At 30.3% G+C, this 15,260-nt stretch overlaps 1 protein-coding gene across 1 annotated transcript in view; it reads left to right on the top strand.

The window, feature by feature from the left end:
• LOC119674876 (peptidylprolyl isomerase domain and WD repeat-containing protein 1-like) overlaps nucleotides 1-7,226 on the top strand; it is a 26,092-nt gene extending 18,866 nt beyond the window's left edge. The window contains exon 12 of the mRNA XM_038086032.1: nucleotides 7,023-7,226. Within this exon, the coding sequence (XP_037941960.1) occupies nucleotides 7,023-7,226 (204 nt within the window). The remainder of the gene's footprint in view (nucleotides 1-7,022) is intronic.
• Nucleotides 7,227-15,260: the final 8,034 nt, after the last annotated feature.

Here is a 15,260-nt window from a genome sequence, read left to right as displayed (position 1 = left end):
AACTCAACAACGCCTGGACCAATTTGGTCAATTCTTTTTTTTAAATGTTCGTTGAAGTCCAAGGATGGTTTTTACAGAGAGAAAAAAAATCGAATTATTGCTATTCAATAAAGTTCATATTATATTACAAACATTCACTGTTGTCTAAGCAACATCACCAGTATTTCAAATATTTCAAATTTCAAATGTATGAATTATATACTGTTATTAATATATGAGCTGTAAATAATTTAAATACATATTAATATTTTACAGAGTTTTCTTTTTATAGCGTGTTTTGTGTAAAGTGTTTAATTACCTATGATCACTAATTATTGCATGTGACACAATTTATATTCGATATGCCTCCTGTAAGACGAAGTAATTTAGGTAGAAGAACCCGAAATGCTACAAACCAAACTAATTACCGATCTAATCATACTGCACAAGAACGTGACGACCGAAATGAACTTAAAAGAATTCAGATTAAGTTGGTTAATCTTTATCTCCATTATCCAAGCGAGCCACCTATATATTTGTCACCTTTAGGTTTCCACAGATTATTTTTAAATCAGGTTTGAACCCTAAGTTCGCCTCTTAGTTTGAAACCCTCTGGCAGACATCCCAGTCGGGGTTTTTTAGTGGATCCCAGAAGGGTGGATAAAGTTCTTGGAAAAGAAGATACTTTGGTCACCCGAGCTGAACTCCACACATCAGAGTGACAGAGTGACTGGAACAAAAAACTGCCAAATTCCAAATTTTTTTGACAGAACGAAGTCTGTCGGGTTCTCAACTATTATAAGTAACTTAACAACTCTTAAAGAATAACTCTCTTATTTAACTTATTCTCTTATAAAGCTTTATATATGTATATATATTGTATTAGTTTTAAGAATTGATAATAATAAAATTAAGTTAGTCATTAATATACTTAACTTGTGTAGTGACCTTACTAAATATAAAAATATACAGATGATACCTTATTATTAAACATTAATAAAAGCTAAATATACATACATTCTTAATATATTATACACATATATTATTAACTCTTCAAAGCAAACAATTTTAATTAAATAAAATGTTGGTGATATTGTTTTTATCAGTGTTGAGAAAACAAAGCGGCACTTAGACATCTAAAAAGACGAAGGACTTGAAAGGATATGACTTTTCATGCAAAACATAAACAGCAAAAAATCGCTACACAAAACTTAAGGAATAATAATACAGTGGCCCTGTATTATTATTCGCACCGCCCGGTACCTTTAAATTATTAATAATTATTATGTAGATGAGAAATACACACATTTTGATGAGAAATACAAATTTTGTTAGTTACAGAAATATGTTATTTATTTCACGTCTAGTTACAAGAATATAAAATTTTAGCTTAAATAGACATTATAAATCACTTCACTATTCCAAAAAATTTCTATAGCATTTAATAAGTATATTAATGGTTTTCCAATGGCGCAGTCAGACTTGGGGTTTTTCGTTGTGATAAATTCATGGTATAATCTTCTCAGATTTCCACTACAGATTGAACCAATTTTAGAAAAACTTTGCCAGTTTTAAGTTAGTATCTCCAAAACCAGGGATTTGAATGTCTTAAAAAATGTTTGCCACTCATTTTTCTTTCAATGTTTAAGAGCAAGAAGAATTTATTGAGTGACCACTCGGGACTGTAAGACGGTTGATCCAATTTGACGTTTTGAGTAGTCAAAAATTCTTTTATTTGAGCTGATGTGTGGGCTCGAATTATCATGGAGAATGAACTTCCCGCGACGATTGGTATACTTCAATTCTCCGAAGATTTTTGGAAAACAAATGGTTGTGTACTGTTTTACGTTGTTCAAGTGGTACAGTTGTGATATGGCCGCTTTTGCTAAAAAATAATGACACCATATGCTTGGATTTGTTTCATCCGCGAACAACTTTTATCGAGTTTTACTCACTTTGAAATGTATTGACTGTATGCTGGTTCCATTAATGCCAAAAGGCGTCTCCATCTCTTGGTATGAGACACGCCAATCTATCCCAATTATTTATCGCACGGCACCGATGTTTTCTGGTATAACATTCGTTGTTGGGCGAGTTTCACGAAATTTGTCTTGGTCGAAGCAACGATCTTGTACGAACTTATTGTCGAAGCAAGTTGATCGATGTTTTCTTCTCTGGTTAATCCACGTCAAAAATCGCAAAAAATTATTACATGAAAATGTTTATTATTTAATTCCATTTTTTTAAAGAGACACAATTTAGAATTGATGTAAAGAACATCATAAGCGCGCATTACTGAAATATTGCAATGGTATCAAAATTCATCTGTTAAACCTTAGTGTTGCCTAGGCGCAAGAGGCAGCCTAAGTATTCTACTTTTATAATTATCTTTTATTTGGAAAATTGAAATTGTAAAATTAAAAGTAAGTTATTTACAAATAATTACATTTAAGAAAATTTTCAATTAAAACAAAAAGTATTAAGCTTAATTATTTAATTTCAGTGACTTTTTGTTGACTTCACGATTCTTTAATTTTTTATATATTTATTATTATTTTAGTTGAAGTCTCAAATGGGGTACGTAGATTTTTTTTATGGTTTTGACGTTTATCGTGATTTATGTCATGTTTCACTTTTTGCTCAAGTCCTTTTATGACATACACAATGCGAAAAATTTACCTCGAAAGATGGCCACTAATAAAGCTGGTGTCTGCGATAAAAGGCTTTGCGTCCAACATTTTCAGCGACAACTTATATATATCGAAGCTTGCATCTGACAATGAGATATCAAAATGAGTTTTAATTTGGTCATAAAGCAATCATAATTACATGTTGTGCTATTTGATACCATAGAAAAACAATCAAAGCCGCACAGATGATAGAAGCAACATCTAAATAATGTTGCATGTTGCAGTAAATCGTATTGGACGCACCGTAGATGCAATTATGTCCTTTTATGGTTGCAGCTGTAACTGCGCTGCGTTGTTATGATTAAAATCTTGTGATGCCTCTATTAAAGCCATAAAAAGCACAATTGTACGTCCGTATAATTGAACAAGTACAAGTATTATATTGTCAATGCAGATAGTTTTTTATTTTTGTTGAATAATTTTGTTGGTTATATAAACAATTACAATTTTGAATAATAACAAAATTATATTCAGCATAATTGTATCTTTTTTTCATAGTACTAATTTGTCTTCTAATTGTGTTTAAATATTTAATTTTAGTCATGTTTTAAAAAGAACTGAATAAATATTATCTTAGAAAACTAGATAGGTTGCATATACTGGATTGGTAAATACATGCGCGGCGTGTTATCAATAGCAGAGCTAACACTTCAATGTTTTTAAATATTCCATTAACCAAAAATGGAATGTTCATGGCAAAGAGTGCATATAGATTTCAATGGCTAGATATTCAATTCCATGTGGCTAACAGTTGTTGACACTTACTCAGAGTTTTCAAATCTAGCATACCATTGACACAACATTAGCCTGAACAACAATTTATATAATAAGCCTTGTAACTGCTATAATCGTTACTGGAAACAATAGTTAGTGATAATGGACCTCAACTAACATTAAGCAATTTACTGAATATTGTGCTCAAGATGGTATCGATCATGTAAGATTAGTTTAAGTTATTTTTTTGGGCCAAGATTGTCAGGATCAATAAGCTAGGCAAGGATCAATTTCGTATTTTTGCTATTACTTTTGTACTTCTTAGTTGTACCTAAATTTTAATAGATACATATATACCATAATATATACATACATACATACATACGAAGCTTTGACTGAGTGACGAGGTACAAATAGCCTCGACTCTCATAAATCGATATTTGTTTTTTTGTTTCACTCTGAATTTTTTAATTTGCATTGAAAGCAAAAACAATTTTGATTTTGACGAGCCCGCAGCACTCTACATAACGTGGGCCTAAGTGGTTCTGACCCAACAACCAACCTAATATCAAATCGCAAGACTGATATTTTTACGGGGCATCTCAAACAGATTGTTAGATTTTTTATAATAAAATGGGGTCACTTTGCATACAGATACCTGCATATCATTGCAGCTTCCCATTTATATAACAATATAAGATTTCGAAAACTGTTAACACGATGACAGTGGTATGTCAAATCCTAAAAAGAGCAACCCAGGATTCAGAAGAAGTATGCTTTTAATCATGAAGATAATGTGGTTGCTCACACAGCATAAAATCCTAGCACTAGCATCAATGAATTAAAGTATTAACCGTTGCAACAACCAGCCGATCGACTAGATTAGATTAGATTAGATCTAAAAAAATTATAAAACTCAAAGAAAACAAATTGCATTAAACGAAGACTTAATAGCTGCCATAGAGGAATATTCTAGAGTCCCACAAAAGTTGTGAAATCGTTAGAATAAGTGTAATGAAGTTAAGAGAGATTATTTTGAAAAATAAAGCTATTTAGCAATTAAAAATTTCAAAATCTTGGTGGATAGATTTGTAGGTGTAATTATTATTAAATGAATGCATTGCGGCTTTGTGAAATATTTTTAAACCAATTATTTTTAGTTTCCTTTCATAAAATTATGTTTCCAAATACTCATAGTTAAATGGCATAATTTAAAATTTTATTTAATTATAGTTTCATTTAATAATAATAACACCTTTTAGATATGGTTTTATTTTTCAAAATTTTAATGCATTTTAAAATTTTTCTATTTTAAATGAAAGTGGAAAATTGAGTTTTAATTACAACGTCCCTCAAAAGGTGGGAAGAAATGTTTTTAACTCACCTGTAAACCATTTTATATATATCTATACCAGCTCTATGATTCAGATACTTTTACTGTTGGTTTTTAATTAAATGCATTGTGCGGCAAAGCTTTGAAGTTGGAGGCAAGTGAAGAAATAGGCTCAAAGTATTAGAAAAGTAAACTACTGTGATAACAATTTAAGTTCCACTTAAAGTTAAGGCACAACAATAGTTAATTAAAACAAATTACTTGCAAAAGGAAAAAATTTCAGATTCTTTTATGTGAATTTATAATTAAATAGTTTACAAAGAAAATTTTAAGCCAGGTATATGTAGATATAATTTTTCTCTTCTTGCATTATTTGACTTCAATTATACAAAGACTCAAGCCTACGGTATGTGATTTACCTTCCCACTAGAGTTAGCTTTATTTACTTACTTCATTGTGTAGAACTCTATTCCAAAAGGAACTTTGGCAAACTTATTCGTCTAGTATTCAATAGATAAGCATCTGTTTATTAGCGCTAACCTTATATAGCTTTCATTCTTTTCATACAAGTTTCAGACAAATGTCTTATAAGACATTTAAATATGAAAATAATCAACTCAAGCGATCTTTGTCAAAGGCTGATGATCCTCCACATACTCGTTGGAATAAACAAGGAAATTACAATATAAGTGTTTGGTGGTATTGTAAGAGAATTGTCTATTACGAGTTGATCCAGGCTGATGTAACGGTTAATTCCGTTCTCCACTGTTGACAAGTCGATCGCTTGAACGAAACAATGAAGGAAAAGCTACCAAAATTGGTGAACAGAAAAGGAGTTGTTGTTCATTAAGACAATACCAGGCTAGATACATTTTTGATAACCGAAAATAAATTGATTCAATTCGGTTGACGCATCCACCGTAAAGTCCGGATCTTGCACTATCTGACTGTTTCAGTCTCTGCAAAACTCATTTAATGTTAAAAAATTGGCCGAACGAAGTGTCGTTGAAAATCACTAGACCCCGTTTTCCGCCGATAAACTATAAACCACAGATGTTCTACATCCATGGAATTTGGAAGTTAGGTGAAAAATATTCAAAAATGATTTTGAATATATCGCCCAATATTAAGTATTGTTAGTTTTTATTTAATGTGATATAGTTAGTAACACAATGGTATCACTGGTTAAAGAGTTTAGATTCCAAACTAAATAACAATGTTTGAAATTTATTCAGAACTTTGTGAGTGAATTTTACTTCTAAATGAGATCAGTATACTATAGTTATAAAAGTGTTTTTTGTGATTATTCTCTGGGTATGCACAGACTAATAGGAAGATGTAGATTTGAATTTCTTAATAAAATTTTGTATGTGGGGTGAGTGTTGTAGTGCGTGGAATATCATTGAAGTCTTTCGACCTTAGCAATATGGTACAAACATTTCGTACCGTGAATTTCATAATTCTACCTATTACAGATTTAGAAGTATTTAAAAAAAATTAAAAAGTCAAGGTTCCAGTGGATCCATAGGGTTTAAAACACATGCAAAAGAAAGCTTATCTCAAAAAATATTTTTAAAAAATTATTTTAATGTTCTTATATGATTCGAAAATATCGAATTGTCTAAATTTATTTATGACACATTGTGCAGCGTCCTGACAGAGATATCAAACATAATATTATCACATCGAATAACTTTATGTAGAAATCCAAATGCTTTAACGAGAAGAACACACGGATTTATAATGAAAATAACCGATAGACTAGCCATTACTGATAGCTTTAAGAGGACTTTAATTGGCAGCTGATGCCTCCATATGGACGGGTTGCTACAACCATATTCAAAGAATGTATTAACATGGGTTTCAAACACTAATCTAACAATAGTAGTAGTTTAAAAAGTAAAACATTTATTTTCTTTTTCTCTGAGGATAAACTTTAAATTTATTTGTGATGGTTATAAAAATAATATCACCATAATTAAGTAGCGTGGCTGCTCTTCAAAGCTCTTCAGTAATTATTTTCATATAAAATATACCACTTATGTATGCAACAGTGTTTATTTAAATTCAAGTGTGAGTACATTAATCCACCCTGATTAAGTTGATGTATACATAATTTTAATATTAAAACTTTATTAAACACGTTTTCGAACTTTATCAATCTAAAGTATTTTGACATGCGTTGATAATTTTAAATTATTTCACTTCACATCAAGAGTCCCGGTGCAGCTTATAAAATATATTCGAGTCCATGTGCTTTAATTAGCATTTAATTCAATTAAAAATATGTGGCATCTACACAACAGCAACGCAACAGCATGGGATTGCGTGTCCTAATAAGGAGAAAAGTAAACATGGCTGTGCGTAAATTTCCACCATCATTATCACCGTATCATAATCAACGCAACACCATGGAAAACCCTCCCGGCCATCAACTAACGCCATCACAACAAATACAATCCATGCAGCATTACAAATTAGTAATGCCGCGCCGTTGCTATACTTTCTGAATATTTCGAATGAATTCCTACCGACATTGAGGGTTGCAGTCCAGCGTATCTATAAAATAAGTAGACGGTCGTTTATAGGGGCACAAATATGGAAACGTTTGTATGTTTGTATGTTTTTTCTGGCAGCTGGGGTGAAATTTTCAGCAATTTGTTGATGATACACAAGGGAGGAGTGGCTTTGCTTGTCGGATTGTCGGATTGTTGGATTTCGTCAGTGAGGTCCAACATATACTTGCCGTATCTCTGCATTTTAGTTAAGCTATGATGATGATGGAATAATAAAACGAAAAAATGTGTGTTACTTCCAACTAAATTGGCGCTGAAAAGATAAAATTGTAGAAGAAGAAGAGGATTGTTCCAGGGATTTGCTGTTAAGATTAAAATGACAACAAAAAGCATAGCATGTTTTGCAAATTGAATTGAAATACCGGAGATTTTATGGCATGAAACGGAAATCGTTTTATTATCTCATGCAACATGGAGGACATGCTTGTTTACCAACGTTCAACGTTTGGGGAGATTTGGGGGAGTATAAAGTACTGCAAACGTAATGAAAAATTATACGGAGGGTTTATTAACGCATAAATTGCGTGGGTGTTTTAACAACAATTTATTATCTGTTACTTTGCGAATACACATGCCATTTGACATACACTTTCACACAGATACTTTACGAGGCACGTACTCTAATGGATTTATATAACAACAAAATCATTACAAGATTCAACAGTGTTTATGGTTTGCTGTACGTAACCTCATCCTTGGTCGTCGTAGACTAAGTGTTTTTCCCTTAGCAGTTGCGTAAATATCTAAACATGGTTTATGTGGCAGAAGTTGGGAAGATAATTTGCCACACGATTGGGGTTACTGTAATCCCCAGTGGGTGTTTTGGCTTGATAACATACATAATCAAATATAACTTAACCTCCCTCTTTGTTAGCTAGCAAGAAAGTTACGTTATATATTGGGTGTGCTTACATTTGAGTTAATTAAAAATCATGACAACATGGCCAGAATATAGAACGTCAATTCTGTAGTGTAAGAAGGTAAACAGATTGCGTAAATTATGAGTAAAGTTGTTCTTTGTTTTTTGAAAAAAATTAAAAAATTAAATTTTTCATAAAATATGTAGTATAAGTAGTTAAGCAGGCTGTTGTAAAAAAGGAGATGGTTCAAAATATATTAATTATAAACATTTTTTAATATAAAGTTAAAAGAAAATTAGACTGTTCAAAAAGTTACCGACTGTGGATTCTAAGCACTTAATAAATATTTTGAGCAATTTGGTTTGATAATGGCATTAACTATATTCGAAGTATTCCCTAATGTTTATATAGTAATCAGATTCATGTTCACAGTTCCAGTCAGTATAGTTTCGACGAAAAGAAAGAAGCAAAGTTAAAATTGTTTAAGACGTACTAGAAAAATATGATGGTCCAAGAGAGATTATCTTCATTATGATATAATTTAAAAAAAAATAGGGTGATTCTAAAAGTAGGAAAATTCATTTATTTTAATTTGTGTTTATTTTAAATTGATTAGCAATAAAACTTTCAATCATGCTTTGTCGTATTACTGAATGTAACTTATTTACTTTTACAACTGGGTTATAAAGAGGGCGTCGCAATTCTGATGTCGCCGATGTGCAGAGTTGGTCTAGCTCCGCCACTGGAGATGGGTGAATCCATGGATGAATGGAAGAGATACAATAAATTACAATAAACTTTTCATATCGTACTAAAATAAAATGATGAAGTTTATTTGAAAGAGTGGTAATACTAAAATTTGGAGTTTCTTGGTCTATAGTGAATAAATTTTGAAAAGTGTTCTGAAGCTATACATTTCAAACTATACATTTCAATTAGAGAACTGTTGCTTCGACTCTGTATAATCACATAAAGAATGTATAAACATATAAGAATGTATATGATGGTATGAAACATTTTGTACGTTAAGACGCCTAGTGAAGAAATGAAGAAATCAAGATAGCGATTAAAATGCTCATGTAATAAGGAATATTACAGTTTCAAAGAAATCTCATGATATTCGAAGAAAACTGTTAATATGACCTGGATTTATGAATAACTTTAGCCCGTTTTTTTCTTACCTCTTGCATGGTATTCACTTGATTGGTCGGCTGTTTTCAGGTCATATGAATATTGTCGATTAGAAAACTATTTGTTCATTCAGGTCTAATGGTCTAGTTTTAAAAAAAAACGAAAGATAACTCTTTTGGGTATCAACACACTTTCTGTTCGGTACATAGAAAATTCTAACGTGATACTGTACTATTACGTTGATGCTTAAACGGTGATGTACGAGTATTTTGACGAACAGATTATAGAAGAGTTAATATGATTAATAGTAAGTGGAATTTATAATTAAAGTTCAAGGGCCTTGCTAGGAATTATATATAGATCATCTTTATTGTTTAAGATATTGTATGTATAAGGTGGCATTGTTATATTCCGTCGATGCTTCAATTTCGGGGTATTTCGATAAGCGGACTAAACAGGAATTTATACGATTAGGAAAAATTTTGTGATAGATAATTGCATAGTAAAACTATTTTATTGTTTGGAAACTCGATGGTTTTGGAAACTTGATGAAACTTGATACAAATATCAGCACTCCCAATCGAAGGCATCTATTGCTTATTTTAATGCGCTTAAAATTTAGTTAACAAAGAAGTTCATGACCGCGAAGTCGATTTGTTTGTAGTCTAGGATAGAGATAGACCGAGGTTTTGATGGAGTATCCCATTTCTTCATTATTTACAGATCTTGCAAAGCCCTTTTGTTGAAAAACACTTATTGAAACATCAGTATAAGAGTACACTGCCCTGTTTTGTTTTCAGTAATTCCAATTTGCTAAAATTCAAGCGGTCTTTGGTTCTTCTTCTATATAGTCTAGATCATAATGTTCTAATGGTGGATAGGCCATACATTGCGATATTTTTCGACAAGCTCTTGTTTGGAACTCTCAAGCCAACCGTAAGAGTGGATGGTTTAAAAACACATGGAGAAGAGTATTGTAAAAAGAAATCGAAAAATCCGGAAAAACGTGAAACGATCTAAAGATTTTGCCAAAAAACATAACCAGATGGAAGTGCTTTATTGAGAACTTCTGTTTCAATGAGAGATACAGGAACTGATAATGATGATAATGTCTTAACGACCCATTCACCTTCCCAAAACGAACGAACTATATTTTGGCAACATTGCAAATATTTTGTAGGAAAAAAATGAATTGTAAGCTGAACATATGGAATGTTTACTATCTTGGCAGGAGTGTTTTCTGTCTTCGTTTGAGCTCATTACATAGATACAGCTATCTACGATTAATTTAATATAAAAAATAAGATGATCTCAGAATGGTTATAGGCTTCTCGGGGAGGTATGTAGATCTGAGGTCAATTATTGCTTAGTCTGATGAAGTGATAAACAATAATCTAGTCAAGGCGCAAAGAGGAGTTTTAAAGTAACCTCGCAGTTAATAGAGAGTAAAAGTGCTCAGGGGCACTGACTCAACTAGCCTCAACGTAATAATAAGATGACATAGATACGATTTAAATAAAATATAAGTAATATTCTTTGAATATATTATTTGTTTTTGCTTTTAAATTAAGTGTTATTTAAAACGTGTTGAATAAAAAAAAATAATTTTTTTACGATCAATATTAACATCCTTAATATCAAGGATTACGCATATAAACTCTTTCTCCTGGAAAAGATATATGTTAAAAATATAACTAATTTATAACAAAAATTGATTTTTTTTGTGCTAACCAAAGTTCATTGGAAATACAAAACCTTTTTAAGTATAAATCAAGTTATACATATAATACAATCGAATATATTTAATTTTATATTCATGCACGCACTATTATTTATTCACTGCTAAATTAATGTTAAACGGAAACAATTTTCATAAGAAAATAGTTAAATTTTCTTGAAAAGCGTTTGCTTGGTAAGTACATAATGCGATGTTATAAAACTAAAATTACAACCGAAATAATGAGAAAAACTAATAAAAAATTAAATTTTGTTGTGGGTGTCGGAAAATTAATGGAGTTTTTCATATTATTACGATATTAACGTTACGGTAGCGTGAACACGCAAACAATAATAAATGGAATAATACCAGAAAGGTCTTTGTATGTACATTTTCAATGCCTGCTTATGGTAATGACTGTATTAATTAAATCGAGCAGATAGAAAAATTTCGTAGATAATGAATACTACGTAATTTTTGTTTTTAATTGGTTTATTTAATAATGATGGAGAAATTTAAATTCATATTTAAAATAATAGTGAAGAGGACTTAAAAGCCAAATTAAAATAATTCAAGACTATTTAAAAAAATATTTGTTAATATATGTTACATATATTTAGATTATTACATATAAGACCTTGTGCTATTTAATAAGCATATACAACATATAAAGACTTTATCTTTACTACCTTTACTTCTACGATATTTTTGATTACGGCTTAAGAAGTAGAGGAAAAAATACTATTATAAAATTAAAGCTATTTTATCTTTCCAAAAAAAAGAGTTAACTTTAGAGACAATGCATACTATTAAATTGATGGTATAAGCATCGGTTCTTCTTCTTAGTTTTTATAGTTTCGTACAACAGCACCGTTCTAAACACACGCATCAAGATAATGCGCCGCTAGATGACGCATTGGAATTCCGCTGGTACCATTTGAATTTATGTGTTTGTCATAACTTTCCCACTTGGTAAGGAGTGAGGCCCATGCAACCTCAGTTGATCTTTGGTTCACAGCACCCGATGTGAAAACGCAACTCCACCATGACATTACCAACCTTAATTGGTCAGGACAGTTGAAACTGCCTGCACTGATCCCCATGGTACCAGATACACATTTTTGGTCAGGTCACACAGGTGAAAACTCACTCACTACCACACTCCAAACAGTGCCAGATGGTGCCGGAATTTTAGTCTCTTCTTACGACAGTAATGTATTACTTCGGAAATATTCTAACCCTTTCTCTATCCAGAAGAACTGACAAAGCCGTTCTGAAGTCTAAGACACAATTTTTGCACCGGTTTAGCAGAGTTAGTGAAAAAAACTTGTCGGATCCATTTAATTTCATCTGGTAAATGGTTTGCCGAACATAACATGTGAAACAATTTTGGAAACAATATTTAGTATAACTCGCATCTTATTGGCAAGATTAAGGATATCACAATAGAAAATAACTGTCACTGAGGGTTTAAACCAACAGACGTGATATTTAAAACGTAATCTAACTATCTCCTAGTATGGCATAAGGGAAAAATCCATCATAAGCAACTATATGCATATAAATAATTACATATCAACAATGGTGTAACTATATGCATATATACAAAAACGGTTTCACCTTTATACATACATATAGATAATAGATTTGGATGCTATCGGATCGATTTTTGTAAATAGAAGATCTTTTAGTGGAACACTCATACAAAGTAGGAGTTATCAATATTGATAAAAGCAGAAAAAGCAAAAAAGGGGTGAACTTTCAATCATTTTTTATGTTTACGTCCACCGTTGTCACGAACATGCTTAAAATACCCGGGGTTCCATAATTTAAGAACATTAAGAACGTCTCAGAAATAGAGCTTTAAACACTCTTTAGATTTGCTAAATTAATATATTGTTAATATTAAGATTTTGTTACTTAAAAAAATAAATATATCACACAAAAATCATTTATTGCAGGGATGCCAGAATAACGTAATGCCGGAGTTCCAATTAAAAAAGTGGAAGTTTGTTTTGAATGTTAGTAAAAAAAGACGGATTAAAAATAAAAAAAAATTGTATCTCAGGTATAACGGAGTGCTTTGTATATAAGTTTAATATATAGTCGGACAATTTTGCCAAATGAGTAACTAACAGTTATATTGGTTTTAGTTACCATAAGATAGGGCTGTCTTGTGTGACAAAATATTATTTTTATTGGTATATATCTGGGAGTTAATTATTGGTATAAAATATTAAACCTTGTTGATAATTGAACATTTTTAAATAAAAGCTACATTTACTTTTATTTCCTAAATAGTATATTGTATATTAGGTTATACCGTATATTGGTATATAAATTCCAAGAGGCAACCTAACTATATAAAAACTAAGTTAAGAAAAGTCATCAATTGAGGAAAGACAGATTGATAAAGTTTAGATTATTATATTGTTAAGAAGACATTTTTAAACAGATCGTAATTATTCCATTGAAATAAGTATGTATTTATTTTAATAGTCATTTGAAAAGATTGAATGAATTTATATATTCTATCAACTTTTATTTAATATTACAGTTTTTCGCTGAATTTTGGATGTATAAATTTAAGATTACTGTAGTATATTTATAAATAATTGCACTATATCATATTAATTTGCTTTCAGCTCAGAGTTTTAATAAAATATGGTATACATTTTTCTTTTATAATATTTATATTATATATATATTTATTTAAAATGGAATAATAACAGTATTAATGTGAAATTAACATTACATTTATAAAGTAAGAAAGTTCTTAAATTATCAAAGGATGTTCTTAAATTAAGAGCTGCAGAAATTATGACAAGGATATTTGTTTAAGTCCTTTGATTTAAATCATAGAAATGATCTTATTGTGTATACTTTGATAATGTAAAAATAGATAAAATATAGGTTTAAGTCGTTGTATAAAAATTAATGTTATGCACTTACCAGGTCAGGTGTAGAAATTTATTCTGGAGTTTTACAATGGGTGCTACGCCATGTATATCCTATAAAAAACATTTAGGAATTTATTTTATTTATTTCCTTAACTTTTTTTAGTAGTTTTGCACAGATTTTCATTTTTTAATTTTAATTTAATATAATGGAATCTGATTTCAATTTAATATTCAAAATAATTTTTTCCATAACTGAAAGATGTAAGCAAATATTTTTTGTGAAATATAGTAAAGAAGTTTTTAGATGTCTTTCACATGTAGCGACTTCAAGGCTTCAAGACAACGATTGTTTTAGATCGGGTTAACTAGGTGAGTTTACTCCTTTAAAAATCATATAATACTGAATATTATATATTCAAAAAATAGTAGAATAAAACGAGATACAAAAGATTAGATAAAATATATGCGCTGTCAGTAAGTACTCTTTTGGAAACACCTATTGGTTTATTTGCTCGTATATAATTTTTGGATTGCAAAAGAAAATAGGTAATGTATTAAGAGATCTAATTTTTGGAAACATCTATTTTTTTGGACAACTAAACCATCTAAATTTTGAATGCAATAAAAAAAGAAGATTTATTAGATGACCTGCAATTGAAGTATATCTATAGTTCGGATTGTTTGAATATAATATTTGGAATGCAAATACATAACTAGGCAGTTTGTTAAAAAGTATGGCTGTGATGTTATGTAAAATAAATAAAAATACTTAATTTAAATTCTTGACTTAAAATGCTGGAAAAGTTGAACGATTACGAGGCTTTTAAATGGCTCCATGTATTATTTTCATAATATGGGTTAACAGTTAAATTCATTTTTTGTGTAAGATTCTTTTTGAAATTACCAATAAATTTATTTAATTTCCTATTTTTTCAAATTTAAAATAATATCCATGTTTATAATTGTGTATTGATATCTACCAGTAGAATTAGTAATAGGTACATGTGTTCGAAGTATTAAAAAATTGATTTCACATTTGAACTATGGTCACATTATATTGAATCCACCCTAATAATAGTAAACGAGATACAACGAGTCCATGTTCCCAAAGATCGTATAATTAAGTTTCTAATATGAAATACGAATGCTATTAATTTAAAAGTTAGAAAATTGAATGATTCAACATATTTAGCCCCGAGGCATAATGACCCGCACTTTCGGATTGAAGTGAATAAAAACCCTGCGCATTTAAAGAAAATGGCGTCGCTTGTGGAATGGAATCGTACATTAAAACTGAAATTTCATTTAAATGAATAATTCATTTAGTTAACTTCTACGAGTTTTTTACAAATTTATAATT

This window comes from Teleopsis dalmanni, chromosome 2 (assembly GCF_002237135.1).
Source record: "Teleopsis dalmanni isolate 2A chromosome 2, ASM223713v2, whole genome shotgun sequence".
Lineage (NCBI taxonomy): Eukaryota > Metazoa > Arthropoda > Insecta > Diptera > Diopsidae > Teleopsis > Teleopsis dalmanni.
The sequence above is the reverse complement of the archived record's forward strand: the minus strand, read 5'-3'. Positions and strand labels throughout refer to the sequence as shown.